This window comes from Idiotropiscis lumnitzeri, chromosome 2 (assembly GCF_059441095.1).
Source record: "Idiotropiscis lumnitzeri isolate Australia: NSW breed Sydney's pygmy pipehorse chromosome 2, RoL_Ilum_1.0, whole genome shotgun sequence".
Classification (NCBI taxonomy): Eukaryota; Metazoa; Chordata; class Actinopteri; order Syngnathiformes; family Syngnathidae; genus Idiotropiscis; species Idiotropiscis lumnitzeri.
Window position 1 is genome coordinate 34072112 of NC_142392.1, and position 21702 is coordinate 34093813.

Sequence of the window (21702 nt, forward strand, 5' to 3'; positions counted from 1 at the left end):
ATCTAATTCAAACACAAATGGCTGATGAATGGAATAAAATTGCTATAGTGGGTCTCACCATTTTTATGCGTTTTCTTTTTGATATTTTGAGTTTAAATGGATGGAAATAAATAAGACAATAACCCGTCAAATATTTTTCCCGATAGAAATTGTATTTTTGCCTCCATGCTGTGGCTGCGGAGAACTTGGCCCCCGTAAAGAGGCTGTCGTACTCCCCGCGCAGCTTGATCAGCGCGGTCATCTCCTTGCTCCCTAAAACATAAGGAAAAGATTAAATAAAATAATGCTAACATGCAGAAATAAGACAATTCAAATGTTTCAGCCGTACCTCCTATGCAATAGTTCTTAGAGCTACATTAGTTATATTTGGCCGATATCGCAACTAATTAAATTATCTTAATCTGGAGCTAAATATCCAAACATTGCTGCCCAATATTTCTCATGAGTGCTGTCTTAATATTACATGTAAATAACTTGTACTTACATCTGAAAGTGCACTCGGATGAGGCGTAACACGTGGCTTTGGTAGTTTGCATCTTGCGAGTGTAGAACGGCGTAGAGGAAGAGCGAGGATTTTATAGGGGCAATTTAGAGTGTTCAATCGGCCTGCCATGCATGTTTTTGGAATGTGGGAGAAAACCGGAGTACCCGGAGGAAACCCACGCAGGCACGGGGCGGACATGCAAACTCCACACAGGCCACTGTGCCGCACTGTAGAAACAATAGATTCAGATTCAGATTCAGATATACTTTATTGTCATTCTTGTACACATGTATACAGAACGAAATGTCGATACATCTGACCCGCACAGGTTCCATAAATATACAGATATAAATATGTCGTATTGAGTAGGAATATAGAAAAGGGATTTTATGTACAACAGTGCAAAAAAATAGAAAGTTTGTAGAGTGAAACACGCAAGTGGGGGGGTAACAGCTGGGTAGGCTTGCTATATGTGTGATTGACCGTTTAACAGTCTAATGGCTAGGGGGACAAAGATGTTGCAGAACCTGGTGGTCCTGCACCGCACACTGCAGTACCTCTTCCCAGAGGCTAGCAGAGTGAACAGTCCATGATGGGGGTGAGAGGGGTCCCTAATGATGTTTTTGGCTCGGGATAGGCAGCGCTTCTGGCCAATGTCCTGACTGGAGGGGAGAGAAGTCCCGATGATTTTCTCTGCTGTCCTCACCACCCTCCTCACACTACTCCAGTCGGAGGCACTGCAGCCTCCACACCACACAGAGATACAGTTAGTCAGGATGCTCTCTATGGTGCTTCTGTAGAATGTGATGAGGGTGGGTGGGGGCAGGTGGGCTCTCCTCATCCTCCGCAGGAAGTACAGGCGCTGCTGTGCCCTCTTCACCAGTGATGCAGTGTTCACAGACCAGGTGAGTTTGTCTGTGATGTGCACCCCTAGGAACTTGGTGCTGCTGACCACCTCCACAGCCTTGTTGTTGATGAGAAGTGGGGCATGGGAAAGTCGCTGCATGAGCTTTGACTTGATCAAACCAAATGTGTGTTTGTCTTTTTGTGTCCTGCAGACGTCAGTGAAAAATATCTCCGTTCTGTGAAAGAGGTGCCAGACCTGACTCGCATCAAAAAGGAGGGGGAGCAGATCAACAAGTCACCAGTGAACGTTGTCCCTATAAAGACTGACGATGAAAACAAGGATGAGAGTGAGGACAAAAGAGGGGCGGAGCCTCCAAGCAACAGTTCAAGTCATCACGTAACAGAAGGTGATGAAGACCACTGGGGGCCATCACAAGCACATAGTGAGGACACATTATCAGACGCTCATGACAATGATGATGATGATGATGGGCAAGCTAAAGGTGAAAGGGCACGTCACACTGACTCATTCACTTCAAAGCTGTCTTTAAAAGGACACAGAAAAACACACAGTGGTGAAAAACCTTTTTCTTGTTCAGTTTGTGGAAAATGCTTCTCTCAAAAGGGAAATTTAACAGAACACACAAGAACACACAGTGGAGAAAAACCTTTTTCCTGCTCAGTTTGTGGCAAGAGTTTCTCTCAAAAGACAAATTTAACAACCCACACAAGAACACACAGTGGAGAAAAACCTTTTTCCTGCTCAGTTTGTGGCAAGAGTTTCTCTCAAAAGACAAATTTAACAATCCACACAAGAGCGCACAGTGGAGAAAAACCTTTTTCCTGCTCAGTTTGTGGCAAGAGTTTCTCTCAAAAGAAAAATTTAACAATCCACACAAGAGCGCACAGTGGAGAAAAACCTTTTTCCTGCTCAGTTTGTGGAAAATGCTTCTCTCAAAAGCCAAGTTTAAAAGCACACACAAGAACACACAGTGGTGAAAACCCTTTTTCTTGCTCAGTTTGTGGTAAAAGCTATTCTCAAAAGTCAAATTTAACAAGTCACACAAGAATGCACAGTGGAGAAAACCCTTTTTCCTGCTCAGTTTGTGGAAAATGCTTCTATGTAAAGTCAAATTTAACAAGTCACACAAGAACACACACTGGAGAAAATCCTTTTTCTTGCTCAGTTTGTGGTAAATGCTTCTCTCAAAAGTCAAATTTAACAAGTCACACAAGAATGCACAGTGGAGAAAACCCTTTTTCCTGCTCAGTTTGTGCCAAGAGGTTCTCTCAAAAGTCGCATTTACGAAACCACACAAGAACACACAGTGGAGAAAAGCCATTCAGTTGCAGCGTTTGTGCTAAAAAAATATTTTCTAAAAAGGGTGCTGCGAGACACAATTGTGCTGGTGAGAATAGCAGCGATCCTTGAAGCTTAAAAAAAATAAAACAAAAAACTGAAGGAACTGACTCTTTGTGGTAAGATGTAAATGTGATTTTGAATGAAATATGATAAATTCAATTTTGCAAAGCTTTTTTATTGACACAAAGCCAATGTGATCAGTGTCAGAAGAAGCAACGTGTCTGAGTGATGATCTTTTTTTTGTTTTCATATCAAACATGATTAATGAAATTAATTGTCTTTGCCTGGAACAACATTTGTTAACGTTATGCTTTTCAGTTGTCTTTTTAATCGTACCTAATGGAAAAGGTGTGAGAAGAAACTGTGCTTATGAAATCGTTGCCTTCCACAATCATCAATAAAATCATGTGTTCCAATTGCTCAACTGGCCTTCATTACGCTGTGTGAAAAGGTGAAAAACTAAACTAGTTGTTGAACTATAAAAAGAACAAGAAAGAGAAACGCAAATAGTCTCAGTTTCTCTCAAAGGTTTTGGAATGTCAGGAGTTGGCAACTTGATGGCGACTGGAGTCAGCGCTTGTTTTCTCGGTGTGTTTGGCTTGCTCGTATATGTATGGTCCATTGAACATAACTCAAACTCTTCAAATATCCCCTCACATACATTTAATATTATGCTTTCCGAATACATTTCTGACTGGCTAAATACACTTTCTAGGTTGAGCTCTATCAAGTGTTTGGGGTTTGTTGCTAAGCAGAATCTCACTTTGGAAAAACTATCATTTTGTCAAATATACCAAATATTTTTTTTCCATGCTATATTATATTTTTTATACATTGGATTATTCATATAATGAAATAGGGAAATATTAAAATTGGCACTCACTTACAGACCTAATTTAATTAATAAGAAATATAAAACATTTTATAAATATTGAACTCATTGAGAAGAGTCCTGATCTTGAAATAAATATTGAATTATAAAAAATACTAAAAAATTAATTCAATAACCCGACCCTGGATGAGCGGCAGAAAATGGCTGGATGGATGGAATAATTTAAATTGCATACATATTCAAATGAACAAATATGTTAAGAAATATTCAAGTGTGAAATAAAAAGGTTTAAATCAATATTGATATAATTTTGCATATTAAAATAATTGAATAAATAATGTAGTATTATATAAGCAATCTTAAATATACATTGAAATACATTTTTTCAAAATGTATGTATTTTTAAATGGCCTAATCTACATCTGGGAAGTAACTCTCTTTATGAAACTATGAAGGGACTGGAGCTCACAGAAGTGACCAGTCTTGGTTCTGAAGTTCCGATGTAACCAGATACTGCCCTGAGAGAAAATAGGCCTGAGCATTGTTTATGGTGGGGGCAATTCTCTCGCCAGGTCAGTGACCTTCCAGGGTATGGAAGTAATTTAAGGTGGTCACGAGTAGACTGGTCGTATCAACGGGGAGACGCATCTGCTCTCCCTCTGGGGGACTTTTGGAGGGAAATCCCGAAGACCAGCGGGATGGGAATGCATATGCAACAAGGGAAAATTAGATATTCATGTCCTATTTGGGCATTCCCTGTAAGAAGGGAATGTCTGAGAGGGGGCTCGCACGTTTTTGGGGAGACTTCTTTTGACATCAGCATGTGACGAGAATAAAATCTTTTTTGAACCAGTTCTTTTCCATCACCAATCCAGCCTTGCTCGGCTGTCTGTCCGGAAGGCAGCAAGGACCCACACTTCAAAGACAAAATATACTACATACTGAAAGAAAAATAATACTCAAATATTGAAATAAGTATAGAATAGAATGAATAAACAACAAAGAAATAAATACCTCCTGGAAAATATCATTATTTTCAACATTTGTCAAAGCACAAAATTTCGATCAGATTGAGTTCTTTCTTGCACATTCTTAAACAATCGTAATTTTATTTTACTTTTTAAGTTACTTCAGTGCATTTCACACCTGTGCCTTCAAAGAAGTCCTACTTCGTCCTACTTGAATGAATCCCCATCAAAATACCAACATTTATGACACCACGGCTGGACAAATAATATCCAGAAACACACTCCCGCACCACTGAGTGAGTGTTGGACGATATAGCTTCTCTTGAAAGGTCTGACTTGAAAATGTCCTTGCAAGTGTATCTGCAATTAAATCCACACTTTTCCCTCCTTCGGCCATTGTGGTTTAAAAAAAAGCAAGAATATATTTTAGATTTTCGAACGGTCGCCAATTACGACTTTCAATGTGTTGATTCGGCATAGTGCTGCCCCCTCACGAGTGAGTATCCAATCACAAAACGCGTTCATCACCCTCAGCATAAGGCCAGCGAGAAGGCTCACTGTAACCAACTCGTGATCTGATTGGCTATCGCAACCATCGAACAAATATGAAAGCTCATTGACTTTGACAGAAAAGATGTGAAATATATGTGAAACCTGCCCGGCAACACGAGCGAGCGGAATTCTGATGAGATTCAAAACTCTCACCTAAAAATAAAACGCTCAGCTATAATATGACACCAATGCGATGATTATGATAATTTTTTTATTATTGATTGTTTGGCCAACAGAGAAGGCCTTGAAGGCCCACCACTGAGTTACTTAATAGCCTAAATTAAACTTTACTTTCATCAATAGAGTTAAAGTTATGCTTTATTGTAGGATTTATGTAATTAATAGCCTTTGATGGATTTAGTGTATTTTATGTAAACTGGTAACGCTGAAAAAACAAAACAGACAGCAATTCAAGTTTAAACCCATATACGTGAAATGCCCTTTAGAAATAAAGTATATTTTTGCACACATTACACCGACACTGAGTTCCTCCAGATCGACGCTGACCTCAATGATGAAGAGAGCCAATCAAAAATCGCAACCCAAAACACAAGCAAACAGGAAAAAGTGACAAACAAGAAAGCTGGCAAAGTGAAGAATGTGAAACAGGTGAGAAACCCAACAACATTTTACGTTTGTATTTCCATACGTTGTAACTTATGGACGGGAATAATTCTTCATTTCTACTTCTAACATAGCGCAACTGTTGGTCTGGTGAATGTATAATCTTGCGTTGAGCCGCCACTACAATGAGTTACGATTCTAATGCAGTGGGCCTCAACATAGTTTATGTCAGGTCAGGGATTTCGACAGGGGTCCCCGACTTATCAAGGGATGGATATACAGGAATGGGTCCCGGGTTTGACGAGATGGCGCCGAGGAGCAACATAAGGGGAGTCCACATCTGTTCTCGTCCTTGAGGGTTTTACCAATACAATCTTTTTCCAACCACCGGAGTGTCTCAGAAGTTTTTTTATATCACCACTCCAGCCTTGCTTGTCGACCTGTCCGGAGGGAAGCTGGGCCAGACCCGCACATCAACAACAATAATATACCACAAAGGTTAAAAGTCGTTGTCTATTAAACAGTGGATGGGGAGAAAACCAGTCTTCACCCATTCAAAACTGTGGAAAACATTGTCACCTACAGGCGAGAAAACGCAATTGCGGTCTTTCAATTTGTCCCTCTCTGTCCACTTCCGGGAATCTCAAATAAATAGAAAAGCCGTTTTTCCATTTTTGCTCATGTTATATTCTATTTTCGTAGTCGAAACAAAATTTTAAATTCAAGCTGTTTTGAGACGTTTCCTTCCTTGTTTCAGAAAACAAACGAGCTGTATTTCAATTTGGGAATTTATTTTTTAAAATGAAACTCAAATAACCAGTCGTTTTTCCTTTGTTAATATCTGCTTCCAAATGTAATATAACTACTTTTCAACAAACACGTCCTTCACTAACTCATACATCATTTTTATGCCATTATGGGCGTGGTCTGGAATAGTTACTTCAACAGGCACTCGGTGTTACTCCTTTCGAGTTCAATCAAGGTTCAACTTTGTTCTTCGGTTTTAACAGATGTGATGTGTTCATTGTAGTCGTTTCTCATTGAGAATGCAGTGGTGCCCCCTGGGTAACTTGTTGATGACGTAAGTTGTTGTTGAGCGCTGAACAAAAAATACTGTAACGTTGTATAATAAGTCAGGCCAATTTGTCCATCCATCCATTATTAAGCCAAAAACGGCTGCTGTTGGCCGCAACCACGCCGATCAGACCACAACCAAACACAACGACAACAACAGCGGGACAAAGACCAGGAACCTTCTCGAGGTGTCCCGCGAAGGGCTTCTTCATGGAGGAGCCCTGCGAATCCTGGCTACTACACTCAGACTCGCGTCGTGGGAGGCGCCCTTTCCCCTTATCGGAGCTGCATTGCCCGTCCTGCATCTCTGATCTCTTCTTCTTATGGCGGGCGACATCGACTGTGCCGCCTGTCGACGGGGGTTCCACAGGAGCTGCTCCGGCCTGTCCCGATATTCAATGGACATACAAGGCTTCGTCTGCAGAATCTGTTTGGGCTCTCTCCGCCTGCACGGGTGGCACGGGCCAGTCGTAGCGTCCCCACTTCATCTATAACTATCACCCCGTCATCTCTTGCCCCCAACTCTACGTCACCCATTCCCCCCGCTACTCCCACACGCAAGTCTAGCGCTTCTGAGGATTATCCTCAGGCGCCTCGAGTGATTTAACAACAACAACAACGACAACAACATAACGTTCACACCCCTGCTGCCTTCACAGCCTCCACAGAAAAGAGGAAAACACAGAACCCTTGAACTATTTATAAAGTCGTTACACTGCCCTCCCCTTTATCAAGAACCTCGTCCCGAGGGCGTCATTCAACAAAGTCACTGAGGTGACCCGGTGGTCTCCTCTGTCGCTGAGGCCGCCCCAAGCCATGTCCGCTCGGAACAGCCAGTGTAGCATCAGGCGATGAGTCCTCAACTGGAGCCGCCTGTGGGGGTGGGAGTGGAGGTACAATCCGCCGTCTTAGAGGGTTGGGATTCGAAACCCACTGTGAGTGTGTCCGCGACCCAGACTGCTGCTGTGGAACGGCACCACCTCTATATAGGGCCAGTCTGTCTCTGTGGAGCGCTACCCGTCTGCCACCAGGTGGCAGCTGAACCCTATACACCACCTCTCCGATCCTCTCCAGCATGCCACACGGCCCCGCCCAGTGCCTGTCCAATTTAGGACACCTGCCCTTTTTCCTTTTTGGGCTGGACACCCAAACCAGGTCTCCAGCCTTAAAGTCCGTCCCTCTGGCCTTCATGTCATAATTCCTTTTCTGCCTTACACCTGCCTTCTGTAAATGGTCGCGAGCAAAGACACGTGCTGACTCCAACCTTTCTTGAAGTCTCCTGTCATACTCTGATCCTGGTGGCTCGGCTGTTGTATCAGGGGTCTGCCAAAAGCCATTTCCACCGGTGTCCGTAGCTCACGCCCCATCATGAGCAGGGCAGGTGTACATGAAGTGGAATCCTGTACAGGGAGGGAGATGCCTGTCCCAATCTCGTTGGTGCTCCGCTATGAGAATTGAGAGTTCTTTTGCCAAGGTCCTGTTAAAGCGCTCAATGAGCCCATCACTTTGAGGATGCAGAGGTGTTGTGCGCGTTTTCCTCGTGCCCAGTCGCTTACACATTGCAGTGAACACAGCCGACTCAAAGTTTCTCCCTTGGTCGCTGTGAATGACCTCAGCTGCCCCAAACCTTGTAAACATGCCTTCAACCAGCGCGTCTGCAACAGTCTCTGCTTCTTGGTCGGGGATGGCATATGGTTCTGGCCATTTCGTAAAATAGTCCAAACCAGCTAAGACATAACGGTTGCCTTTGTCAGTGTGTGGAAATGGGCCCATTATGTCCACCGCAATCCTCTCCATAGGAGCGCCCACTGCTAGCTGTTGGAGGTGGGCACGAGACCGGCCTGGTGGACCCTTGTGCGCGGTGCAGAGGTCACACCGGCGACAAAAGTCCTCAACATCTCGCCTTAGTTGGCTACAATAGAAACTTTGCCGGAGTCTGCGAAGTGTTTTCGACACACCAAAGTGTCCTGCCCCTGCAGGCCCATGAGAAGCTTTCAACACAGCCTCTCTCAGAGCCCTGGGGACGACCACCTGCCATCTATCCTCCCGAGTAACAGGCTCCTTTCAAGCTCTCTGGAGCACCCCATCCTTGACCTAAAGAGTCCCAATCTTTGAACACAGTCCTTTAGTGGCAGGCGAGTGTCCAGCGACCTCCTCCCACTTAGGGTTTCGACCTGACTCAACTCACTGCAATACAGGTCGGAGGTCAACATCCTGTTGCTGCTGCTTCCTCTATTCAGGTGCCTCCACAACCTGCACCTCCCTACATACGGGGTCGACATGATCATGCGCGGGACTTTGCTCATCACCACAAAGTTCCTTCTCTCGGGTTTCTCTGTTCTCGCAGAAGCGGCAGCCAGCAAGAGCACAAGGGCGTCGAGACATAGCGTCAGCGTTGGCATGGCGATTTCCAGCCCTGTGCTCCACTTGGAAGACATATGGTGCCAGTTCTTCAAGCCAGCGTGCAATCTGTCCTTCAGGCTCCTTAAAAGACAATAGCCACTGAAGTGCCGCATGGTCAGTGCGTACAGTGAAGGGTCAACAGGACAGATAATATCGAAAATGGCTAATGGCTCTCACAATTGCCAGCAGTTCCCTTCATGTGACACAATAACGCCGTTCAGCCTTATTCAAGGTTTTGCTGAAGTATGCCACTACTCTCTCCCCGTCTGCCCCCACTTGACTCAAAACCGTCCCTATTCCGACATTGCTGGCATCAGTGTCCAGGACAAACGGCAGGTTGGCGTCTGGGGGGACGAGAATGGGTGCCTCCGTCAGCACCTTCTTTAGCGAGCTGAAGGCTCGTCTGCACTCGGGAGTCCAGTCAAAATCAGTGTCCTTCCGCTGCAGGTGGAAAAGCGGTGCAGCTAGACATGAGAAACCCCGCACGAATCGCCTGTAATAGGATGCCAGCCCAAGGACGCTCTTCAGTTCACGCGGGTTGCTGGGAGTAGGCCAGTCCCTCACGACTCGCACGTTCTTCTCCAAAGTGCTAATGCCTTCCCTTCCAACTTTGTGTCCCAGGAACTCAAACTCTCTTCTCATGAAGCAGCACTTGTCAGTACAGAAAGCAGTCTTTGGCCTGATTTCCGAGCTGAGAGGCACCTGTCAATATCCACTGCGCAGGTCTAATGAGGAGAACCAGGACGATCCAGACACCAGATCCAGAGTCTCATCAATGCGGGGCAGTGGATAGGAGTCTTTCTTGGTCACGCTGTTTCAGGGTCTATAGTCCACACAGAACCTATTCTTCACTGTCTTTTTTTTTTGACCTTGACAACCCCTGAGGCCCAAGGGTTGTCAGATGGCTCAATGATACCAGCTTTCAGCATCTCGTCAATTGCGCTGTCCGCATCTGCCTGATGTGCTAGGGGAAGGCGGCGGGGGCGTGCTTTGATAGGTCGTGCATACCCCGTGTCAATTTCGTGCTGCACCAAGTCTGTTCTGCCCACCTCCTCTTCTGTCAGCGCAAAAATGTCCTTAAAGTCCCACAACAGTTGCCACAGCTCGTCCTGTTGCTTGGGTTCTAAACCATCACTGTTGCGCTTCCACACTTCGCGCACTGCCGTCAATCTGTCCACTCCACCTGTCATGGACCACGGGGCCGGGGGAGAGGAATGCTCATCAATGTGGGCATCTGATGTGGGTGGAGAAGTCATAGGAGCCAGCGGTTCATGGGTGGGATCAGACTCCTGCTGTGCAATGGCTGCGCTCGACGTCGGAAGGAATGACTTTTCAGGCTGTGTAGGGCGCACCATTTCAACTGTGGGGCCTCCTGGAAAAGCCAACGTGTTCCTCCCCAGGTCAAGCACGCACTGGGCTGTTCGTAGAAAGTCCAGTCCTATGATGCAGGGGTCGCGTACCGCGGCAACCCACACCCGAAAGTTCATGCATAGTCCCCCCACTTGGATAGTCACCACCCCACTTCCAAGCATAGGGGTGAGCTTTGTTCTTTTTATAGTTCAACTTCTAGTTTAGTTTTTCACCTTTTCACACGGCGTAATGAAGGCCAGTTGAGCAAGTGGAACAAGTGATTTTTATTGATGATTGTGGAAGGCAACGATTTCATAAGCACAGTTTCTTCTCACACCTTTTCCATTAAATACGATTAAAAACACAACTGAAAAGCATAATGTTAACAAATGTTGTTCCAGGCAAAGGCAATTAATTTTATTTACATGTTTGATGTAAACACCAAAACAAATCATCACTCAGACACATTGCTTCTTCTGGCACGGATCACATTGGCTTAATGTCAATAAAAAAGCTTAGCAAAATTAAATTTATCATATTTTATTCAAAATCAAAATTTACATCTTACCACAAAGAGTCAGTTCCTTGAGTTTTTTGTTGTCTTTTTTTTAAGCTTCAAGGATCGCTGCAATTCTCACCAGCACAATTGTGTCTCTCAGCACCCTTTTTAGAAAAGAATTTTTTAGCACAAACGCTGCAACTGAATGGCTTGTCTCCATTGTGTGTTCTTGTGTGGCTTCGTAAATGCGACTTTTGAGAGAAACTCTTGGCACAAACTGAGCAGGAAAAAGGTTTTTCACCACTGTGTCTTCTTGTGTGGATTGTTAAATGCGACTTTCGAGAGAAACTCTTGCCACAAATTGAGCAGGAAAAAGGTTTTTCACCACTGTGTGTTCTTGTGTGCCTTGTTAAATGTGCCTTTTTAGAGAATCCTTTGCCACAAACTGAGCAGGAAAAGGGTTTTTCTCCACTGTGTGTTGTTGTGTGGATTGTTAAATGTGCCTTTTGAGAGAATCCTTTGCCACAAACTGAGCAGGAAAAGGGTTTTTCTCCACTGTGTGTTCTTGTGTGGATTGTTAAAAGCGACTTTCGAGAGAAACTCTTGCCACAAACTGAGCAGGAAAAGGGTTTTTCTCCACTGTGTGCACTTGTGTGGATTGTTAAAGGCGACTTTCGAGAGAAACTCTTGCCACAAACTGAGCAGGAAAAGGGTTTTTCTCCACTGTGTGTTGTTGTGTGGATTGTTAAATGTGCCTTTTGAGAGAATCCTTTGCCACAAACTGAGCAGGAAAAGGGTTTTTCTCCACTGTGTGTTCTTGTGTGGATTGTTAAAAGCGACTTTTGAGAGAAACTCTTGCCACAAACTGAGCAGGAAAAGGGTTTTTCTCCACTGTGTGTTCTTGTGTGGATTGTTAAATGAGACTTTTGAGAGAATCCTTTGCCACAAACTGAGCAGGAAAAAGGTTTTTCTCCACTGTGTGTTCTTGTGTGACTTGTTAACGTTGCGTTTTGAGAGAAGATTTTGCCACAAACTGAGCAAGAAAAAGGGTTTTCTCCACTGTGTGTTCTTGCGTGCCTTTTTAAACTTGACTTTCGAGAGAAACTCTTGCCACAAACTGAGCAGGAAAAGGGTTTTTCTCCACTGTGTGTTCTTGTGTGCGGTTTTAAAGACAACTTTGAAGTTAATGAGTCAGTGTGACATGCCCTTTCACCTTTGGCTTGCCCATCATCATCATCATCATTATCAGGAGAGCATGATAATGTGTCCTCATTTTGTGCTTGTGATGGCCCCCAGTGGTCTTCGTCACCTTCTGTTGTCACGTGATGACTTGAGTTGCTGCCTGTAGGCTCCGCCCCTCTGTTGTCCTCACGCTCACCCTTGTTTTCATCTTCAGTCTTTATAGGGACACCGTTCAGTGGTGACTTGTTGATCTCCTCCTCCTCCTTTTTGATGTGAGTCAAGTCTGGCTCCTCTTTCACAGAACGGAGATCATTTTGTCTGACGTCTGCAGGACACAAAAAGACAAACACACATTTGGTTTGGTCAAGTCAAGTCAAGTTATATTGTTTCTACCGTGCTACCTTGACTTGTGCCTGCCGCACACGGAGCAATGCGTGCGACCCCAACTTGGACCGGACCATGGGGGCATTTCACAAAATTACGTCCTACGATGTAAACCTCCTTTTAGCAGCACAACAGTGATAAACGAGCATTTAAAAAGGAAGCACGTTGCGGCTGATGCCCGATTTAATTCCTGACATAGTCACAGACGTTTATGGAAGCGAGCTGAAGTTAGCACACACAGGCTATTGTGTGCGTCTGATGGAACACCTGTTGTGGGACCCTAACTTATTAATGGGGGCCACTGGGGGCCATCGCAACATTATGTCATTGATAGAATAGAAATCCTTCAAGTGAAATATGTTTACAAGTATTTCATTTTGCATTTCGAGATAGAACTAAATGTTCCTGGGCTTGTTGGTAGAAAAGGGGGTTGTGACGTGTTCCCTTTTTAAGACCATTGTAAGCCAGTACAAAGTTCATAAATAAGACCAATACGTACTTGATTTTTAAAAAAAAACTTAACCCTTTGTGTTTTATCCACTAAAATTTATCAACCGCCATTGATATTTTTGCCGTAGTGTGCAGAGTATTTAGAGTCAGTTTGAATCATTCCAGAAGGAATTGCTTGAACAAGATATGTCAGAGAAGTTATTGTAAAAAAACGAGACAAGCCTGCACAAATGAATCACCCAGCCAAGATTGAGGAGGAGCAGTCCGGCAAAGAGAAAAGCGTTCCCGCTCCTGTGCGGCGTTTTATTGAAGCACAGCAAAGCAATTTGTATATGCAAACTCATAAAGAATGGAAAAACATGAACACTTCGACTTCATCACACCCGTCCACACGCTTCCTGTTGTTCGAACGGTTTCAGCTTACAAGACATGTTTGGGTCACACTTTTGTTAAATGCGAGCTAAACGGTTTCCTGTCAAACACGGTTCAAGACGTGCATGTTTTTGTGGCTTCCTTCTCAACTGCCAGCATAGACACAACTCTTTTACCACTGAACTAACGTTTTCCTGTTTAAGAGGTCCATGTTTTTGTGACCTTCTATAAACCCGTAAGCATAGTTTTGAAACATGATGACATGACAAACTTAATTTCTTTCGCGATAATATAAAAACTTTTGCAGATATAGCAAAAACAAATTGGAGAAGCTGTGGAGCAGAGCACAACATCAGTCAGACCCCGGGTCCACAACCCCTCTGGCAGAGACGCAAACAGAGCTTTCGCTTCAGAGTGACCCATTCACTGTCTACCATACTGTCAAGAAATTCGGAAAATGTTCCGTAACAGAAGAATTCGGAATGGGTGCTGAAACACCACAACCTGCTAGTGACGGAGTTTCTACATCTGAAATTAACTCTGCCAAAAGTCTTCACCAATGGGCCGAAATCTTTAGTATGATGATGCGCACCGATAGTTAATGTGATTTGTGGCTCCGCGAACAGAGACAATTCATACCGTTTCCTCTGCTCTGGGGCAAGGCACACATGCGAGGCAGCACCGGTAGACATCACAAATACATAATCCTAATGCAAGACGCACTTCTGACCCTCGATTTTGGGTGAATGCATCCTGACAAACCAAATAATCAGAACTCAGTGTTCAATGCAAAGGACCAATTGGTGGTTTGAAAGGGTGGAGGCGGCTTCACCGGGCAGACCAGAGCAGGAACAGGACGTATCACCCGCAGGAGGATGGAGACCCTGGTCTCAGAGCTGCCCAGTCTACTGGAACGGAGGACAACTTATGCTTCCCCGCCGGATGTGCACAGTCAAATTCAGTCCCACTCGAATTCCAGTGTTTCACAGGTGCGGAATCGGTCCACGGCAGTGACTTGGCCAATCTCAAGAGTCCCACAAGCATGACAGTATTGTTGCTCATTGGGATATGCAGAAGAAGCTTGCAAAGCGTGGAATATCTTGTTCCACCATCAAAAACTGTTGTCCATCAATCGTCACCTGAATGCCAAGACTTGCCGGTCCTTGAATGCTGAGGCTCCGCGGGCACCCCTATCGTGGAATGTGGTCCCGGTCGCGTTGGGGGTCAACTGTGCGTTTGGAAGCCATAGAAGCGTTGTCGGAGGAGGGGGTAGCGATGGCGCCCCCGTGCTAGTGGAGCTCTTTGTGACTGGCATGGCGCTGGACCACAGGATGGTACATTTCAGGAAGTGGCTCGGTTTGGACCGCTCATCACCCAGTGACCCCACAGCAAGAGCACGTCCCACTCACAACCCATGTCTATAACCACCCACCACCCCTACTTCTGTTACGTGACCTTGTTGACCGGCCGGTGCGGACAACAAGCCTGCTGTGGCAGGGGAAACGGAAAGAGCAGACGCAATGGGAGCTGCATGCGTCGGCTGCTGCATTAACTGCTTCCCCCTGTTTTATTTTATTTATTTTTCCCATGTTCTTTTTTCTTTTTCGGGTGAATTAGCACTCTTGTCCCTCTGAACCCGCGAGTGTAACAATTCGTTTTCTACATCCAATACAATATTTTCTTTCATCGATGCAAAAACGGGGATTCGACTCATACTGATTAGCAGTTTCTCATTGACGGACTGTTCCGCATGATGTCAGAAACAGGGAGGCGCACGTCCTCGAGGACGGCCACCAGCACAGCTGTGTGGTGGTGACACTATTGGACAGGTCACTGGCGGAAGCTTCAATCCATTCGCCTCTCGCCCCGTCTCCCATAAGAGCTCACAAACTTAATATTTTACATATATTTTACAAATGCCAATGCCAATTGGTTTTGTCTTCTGTTTATGATTCATATTCAATCCCCATGAACACGTCAACTATAATTTAGCTCCTCTTTTTTAACTAACTAATACAGCGATTCTCAAATAGTGGGGCGTGGTGCGATGCTAAGGGGGGCGCGTGAGTTGATGACAGAGCTCCACATAGCCAGCAGCCAATCATATCACAGCGGGGTGTGTTCTATTCTTCCGCTTTAGTGCAGAACAGACTGCAGTTTTCACGTAGGAAATCCATTCAGCGCTGCTCTAAAAAAACTATGCCATCTTTCTTTCATCTCGTCGAACAAAGAGAAGCACACGAGTTATCGCCAAGTAGAGATCAAGTGCGGATTTGTTGGGATTGGCGTTTGAAAATGTGTGCAGGAACGACACCCAAGTACAAAGAGGAACTTTGTGGAATAAAAGAAGAGTACGAGCAACATCTTCAACTGCTGGACGAAGTTTGCAAGCAGCCTTGTATTGTGCTACACCAGTGATGCTGAGGGGGGCACGTGGGACCCTGGGGAACATGATTTGCATGGTTTTGGGACCGAAAAAGGTGATCTCAGACAACGCGAGTTTGAGCTCGTCAAAGCTGTTTGTGCCCCGAGTTCACGCAGTATTGATTAACAAAAAAAAAGCGGCGCCCCGTCGCTCGTTGACCCGGAAGTGATTTCTTTCGCCGCTCCTTAAATGCCCCGCGCCAAGCTGTCTTGCGCCGCAGCAGAGCGAGCAAGGAGGCGCTAAGCGCGCTAATCGCTAAAATTAATTGCATCGATGGACGCTCAACTTTGAAAAGAAGTCTGACTCAAACCGCGTTCGGGCGGAGAGCCAGCAGCTACGAACAGAAATGTTGTATTGCAACCATTACGTATCCAAACAAAATAAGACGATGGCTACGTTAGCACTTTAGCAGACGCTCTCAGGCTGGAACACGGAAATGGCTGACGTCATCACAACGAAGCGGTTTGACGTCAAACAGATTGTAAACATAAAAAAAAATGTATAGTCAACAAATTAAAACTGTTGCTTTATGTTATTTATACAGAATTTTTGTTTGAAATCCCCCTGGCTTTTTGTCTTTTCTATATTATGTATGTATTAATAACTGTCTGGTTTGTTCATGTTAATAAAGTTAAAAAAAACTAAACAAAAACGTATAGTAAATATTTATCATCCCATCAATATTCGCACCACAGAGTGCTGAGTTTCGAGATCCTCACAATAGTCGTTCTCAAAATGATAGATTTTTTTAATCAATTTGTCTTTGTTAAGGGATATTTTATTGACAATCTAACATTTATAATACAAAGAACATGTACATTAGTACGAAATGTAAAAACAATTGTGGTGGGGGGGCGCAAATCTATTTTCTTCTTGGTATGGGGGGGCGTGACAGGAAATAATCGAGAACCACTGAACTAATACAGTGAACCCCCGGTTATCGCGGTTAATGGGGACAGAGACCACCCGCGAAAACTGAAAATCCGCAAAGTAGCGTCGCACCTTAAAAAAACAAAACAAAACAAAAAAAACACCGTGTAAATATATACTTCGCACCTATATATATATATATATATATATATATATAGGTGCAAAGTAGCGGCACACCTTCAAAAATGCTTAAAAAAAATCATATATATATATATATATATATATATACTGGTAGAGAGAGAGTGAAATTCATGTTATAACAAAAAAACTAATTATGATTAAAACTTATTATTTTTTTATTCCCCAGCCATTATTTTTGTATTTATTCAATTACTTCTTTTTGTATTTATTTAATTACTTCGACTTTTACCTGCTGGTACGCCGTCCGGTGTGCCCTGTGAAGGTTATGATCCTCCAGCAGAACTGGAGGATTGAACAGGACTCTCCAAACGCAGACCCGGGAAAAAAGGTGGTGATACAAAGATATTTATAATCACAATATAGTCAGTGTAATCAGCGCGTCTCGCAGCAGCTGACGACATGGCGCGAGACGATCGCTGGAGGAACGCCCACACAGCTGAAAAAACAAAAACACACGCGGCATGACAGGCACGGATCATGACAGTGAAATGAAAGGTGGCATTCTTCATTTATTTATTTATTCATTCATAACTGACAGCCTCGCGCTCCGCCGGTACCCGGGCGGAAGGTGCTCCTATTCGGCTTAACTACCACGCACGCCGGCCGGTCTCCTTCGGAGCTCACGCACGGCCCCGAACGAAGCAAAATGTCGCCGCGCGAGTGCCCGGGCGGAAGTTGTTTCTCTTCGGCTTAACTGCCACGCACGCCGGCCGCAGCTCGGGTACGGTCCGAAACGTCGCCCCCGATCGTGTCCGTCGCCACCAATCGTGTCCGGGGGAACCTGCTCTTCTTCGTCCACTCTCTTCTTCGTCCACTCTCCTCTTCGGCGCACGCCGGCCGTCTAACCGCTTCAATGCCCCCTTGTGCCGCTCGGCGAAACTACAATGCCCCCGAATATTTTTTAGACCCGCAAAGCACTGAACCCGCGAAAGGTGAACCGCGAAGTAGCGGGGGTTCACTGTATAACCCCGTTTTCCTCAACCAATGAGTCAGTATTCTTTGAAGTGGATTATGCGCAGACTAAAAATATCTAATTTAATTTATATCAATTTACTGTACAGTGAACCCTCGCTACTTCGCGCTTCAGTGCTTCGCGGGTCTAAAAAATATTCGGGGGCATTGTAGTTTCGCCGAGCGGCACGAGGGGGCGCTGGAGCGGTTAGACGGCTGGCGTGCGTCGAAGAAGAGCGTGGGCGATGAGGAGAGTGGACGAAGAAGAGCACGTTCCCCCGGACACGATTGGTGTCGACGTTTCGCGCGGTTCGGACCGTATCAGAGCTCCGGCCGGCGTGCGGCAGTTAAGCCGGAGAGGATCACCTTCCGCCCGGGCACTCGCGCGGTGCCAAGCGGCCCCCAAGTTTAACCGAATGGAAGCTCCGGAGGAGAAGGGCATGCTCGCGTCACAGTAAGCCGAAGAGGAGCACCTTCCACCCGGGCACGAGCGCGGCGACATTTCGCTTCGCTCGGGACCGTGCGAGAGCTCCGGAGGAGACCGGCTGGCGTGCGTGGCAGTTAAGCCGAAGAGGAACAACTTCCGCCCGGGCATGAGCGGAGCGCGAGGCTGTCAGTTATGAATGAATAAATGAATAAATAAATAAATGAAGAATGCCACCTTTCATTTCACAGGGCACACCGGACGGCGTATCAGCAGGTAAAAGTCGAAGTAATTAAATAAATACAAAAATAATGGCTGAGGAATATAAAATAAGTTTTAATAATAATTTGTTTTGTTTTTTTGTTATAACATGAATTTCACTCTCTCTCTCTCTACCCGTATATATATATATATATATATATATATATATATTTATTTATTTTTTTTAAGCATTTTTGAAGGTGCGCCGCTACTTCGCACTTTTTTTTAAGCATTTTTGAAAGTGCGCCGCTACTTCGCGGATTTTCAGTTTTCGCGGGTGGTCTCGGTCCCCATTAACCGCGATAACCGAGGGTTCACTGTATATCAAAAGTCCCCTCATAACATGATAATTCATCATATTCCTGTCATTTCCATCTCAAAATGTTGTTCCATTAATTTGAATTACCGTAGTCCATCCGTCCCCAAATTGAAGTATGGAACATTAGATGTTTTTTTTTTTTTCGTTTTGCATGACCTTTAACCTTGCATGTTCTGTTTCAACAAAATTGTATCTCTTATCAGTTTCCCTGTTTCATGAGTTGCTGCCGAGCCAAAAAGGAGGAGTTCAGAGAGGAATTTCACCCTCAGGGGCAATCCCAAACTTTGTTTCCAGGACATTGTAACACACTGGGCTGGTTTGTTGTTCTCCTTATTGCAATTTTACTGCATTCAGTCTTCCTCGAGACTGAATACGTTCTAGTGTTTGCCAAATAGTTAATCCTAGTTTCTCACTTTAGCTTTTCACAGTCAAGATATGGACTTTTTCAAATGCACAATCACTTCATTGAGGTCTAATTATCAATTGTTTACCATCGTCAGACTTTTGCCGTCAAAGAGACCTGTTCCTGAACCATATGTTCACGTTTTCATCACTCAGGGCTTTTCCGTGTTGACAAATCAGATTCCACGGAACATGCATTCATTCTTTTATGATCTTAGATTTCTCTATTTAAAAGGTGACAAAATTATAATTATTTTTAACAGAATTTAATAAAAACGTCCACAAGCATAGAATGGATGTTTGGTTGGTGTTAGATGAACGGATATTAGGAGACTTAATTTTTTAGACAAACATCGATTATGAATGAACATGTCCTTTCAATGTATTTAACTTTGCCACGTCTTACCTTCACCCTCACTGTTCATAACAAAAAATATTTTCTTGTCAAATAAATATGCTTATATAAACTCAAGAAATTCCAAGTTGTGTTTTGAATTAAGTCACAAAATTATACATGCATGGTTTGACACATGTTGTTCATGGTGTAGTGTTGGGGCCGCAACTAATGATTGCCTGTTTGTCCTTTACAAAAATAGTTTATAATTTAATTGTTACCAATTATTTGATTAATCAGTTGTTGGAATTCATTCATAGTCATGTTGACCCTTGGCCTTGGAAACATATTTTGAGTGATCAGTGGATGATTGCCCAACAGGTGTCACATACTTAATATTTAAAGTAGACCCAGCATGACACAAAATGGTGTGCTTGATCTACTTACTAAATGTAAGGTAACTTTTTGCATCACATTTTTATGTAGATAGTGCAAGGATTGTTTTGTAAAGGCTACTTCATTTCTTGTGTGGAAGAAATTAGATTTGCAAGTAAAATCCACTTAACTTTGCAAGTCAGGTTAGTTTTATTTTCGCAAGTAAAGTCTACTTAACTTTGCAAGCAAGTTAACTTGAATAGTTAGGTTGCATTTACTGAAGTAATGTAGTTAACAAACTTGCAGAATTAAGTTGACTTCACTTGCAAAATTGAAACTAACTTGACATGTAAAATTAAGTAGACTTTACAAAACCGATTTCTTATGCACAAGAAATTAAGTAGATGAAAAAAGCACTGTCCTTGCTTTATAAACATAAATGTGTGATGCAAAAGGTTACCTTACATTTTCTAAGTAGATCAGCCCCAAAATTTTTATCAGTGTGGATATAAAAATACACTACATCTGTCAGCATAGTTTTGAAACATGATGACATGACAAACTTAATTTCTTTAGCAACATATAAATACCGGAATATGTAAAATGTTAAACAATCAGTTCGAATTTTAAAATGGGGAAAAAAAACACGGAGTTTACCCCCCCACTATTGGTTATTCTTTGGCATCCATTTTCTGCACTGATTTCATTTGGCATAAACAAATGTTCAGCAGACCTGCAAGTAAAAGGCAATAATTAAAAATAAAACGGCAATAACCTTGAACGCATTCCCCCAAACAACTTAATGTTGTGATGCATATTTTTAACGATAGAAAGTCGTTCTTTACAAAGCAAATGAGAGTAAGACGTGTACAAACCTGCTTTGTGTGGCACAACACGAAGCTGGTTGCAAACTTCGTCCAGCAGTTGAAGATGTTGCTCGTTCTCTTCTTTTATTTCACAAAGTTCCTCTTTGTACTTGGGTGTCGTTCTAGCACACATTTTCAAACGCCAATCTCAACAAATCCGCACTTGGTCTTTGCTTGGCGATAACGCGTGAGCTTCTCTTTGTTCGACGAGACGAATGAAAGATGGCGTCGTTTTTTTCCTTCGAGAAAATGGCAGTCTGTTCGTCACGAAAGCGGAAGAACAGGACACACCCCGCTGTGATATGATTGGCTGCTGGCTGTGTGGAGCACTGTCACCAACTCACCGACAGATGTCGCCATTTGCGATGCAAATCATTGTTATCTTCTTCTAAACATAGAGAAAAACCTAAGATGCACATGAACAAACATTTTAGTTCCCAAATATGAACTTGAGAGATGTATTGAATTTTACTTTTGTTGCTGGTTTTGTTTTCACATCTGACACCATGTTGTTGGTTGGACAGTATTCCAAATGTATTTCTCTATTATTAACAGTTGACATGATAAAATGAAACTTTTTGTCAACATATTTGCCTCTTTACAGGGTTTTTCGCCAGCGACGTGGTTGCGAATTTTAAATTAAAATACATCACTGTTTTATTCTCTAAATGTTAGAGTCTTAAAAAATGATTTCAATGTTTATAACTTAAATAACTTAAATATTTCATTATTCGTTTCAGTATTCATTAAACTACGGTGATTCATTATTTATTTCAAGATTCATTGAACTGTTTTAGTAATAATTTAGTATTCAATGTTTACTCGTGACTGTATTTACTTTTTCAATATTTGTGTCACTATTTTGTTCAATCTTAATATTATGGAAAATTATTTAGCAAGTAAGGTTTTTGCTATTTATTGTGGCCACCTGCTTTTGAAGAAAGTGCCTTT

At 43.5% G+C, this 21702-nt stretch overlaps 2 protein-coding genes across 2 annotated transcripts in view; one reads left to right on the forward strand and one right to left on the reverse strand.

The window, feature by feature from the left end:
- The window catches only part of LOC148342366 (uncharacterized), a 157941-nt gene extending 136999 nt beyond the window's left edge, over window positions 1-20942 (reverse strand). Inside the window, exon 1 of the mRNA XM_088288539.1 lies at window positions 20761-20942. Coding sequence (XP_088144665.1) covers window positions 20761-20884 — 124 coding nt within the window. The 5' untranslated portion in view covers window positions 20885-20942. The remainder of the gene's footprint in view (window positions 1-20760) is intronic.
- On the forward strand, window positions 838-7290 carry LOC148342368 (uncharacterized). Its single transcript, XM_088286055.1, has 3 exons — window positions 838-842; window positions 1892-2684; window positions 7108-7290. The coding sequence occupies exons 1-3, from the start codon at window positions 838-840 to the stop codon at window positions 7288-7290; spliced, it is 981 nt and encodes a 326-aa protein (XP_088142181.1).
- Window positions 20943-21702: the final 760 nt, after the last annotated feature.

Bases quoted from the DNA above. Each gene is read 5' to 3' on its own strand.
- LOC148342368 (XM_088286055.1), top strand. The intron at 2,685-7,107 runs GTTTGTGCTAAA...CTTCGTCTGCAG, and splicing joins AAAAGCCATTCAGTTGCAGC to AATCTGTTTGGGCTCTCTCC.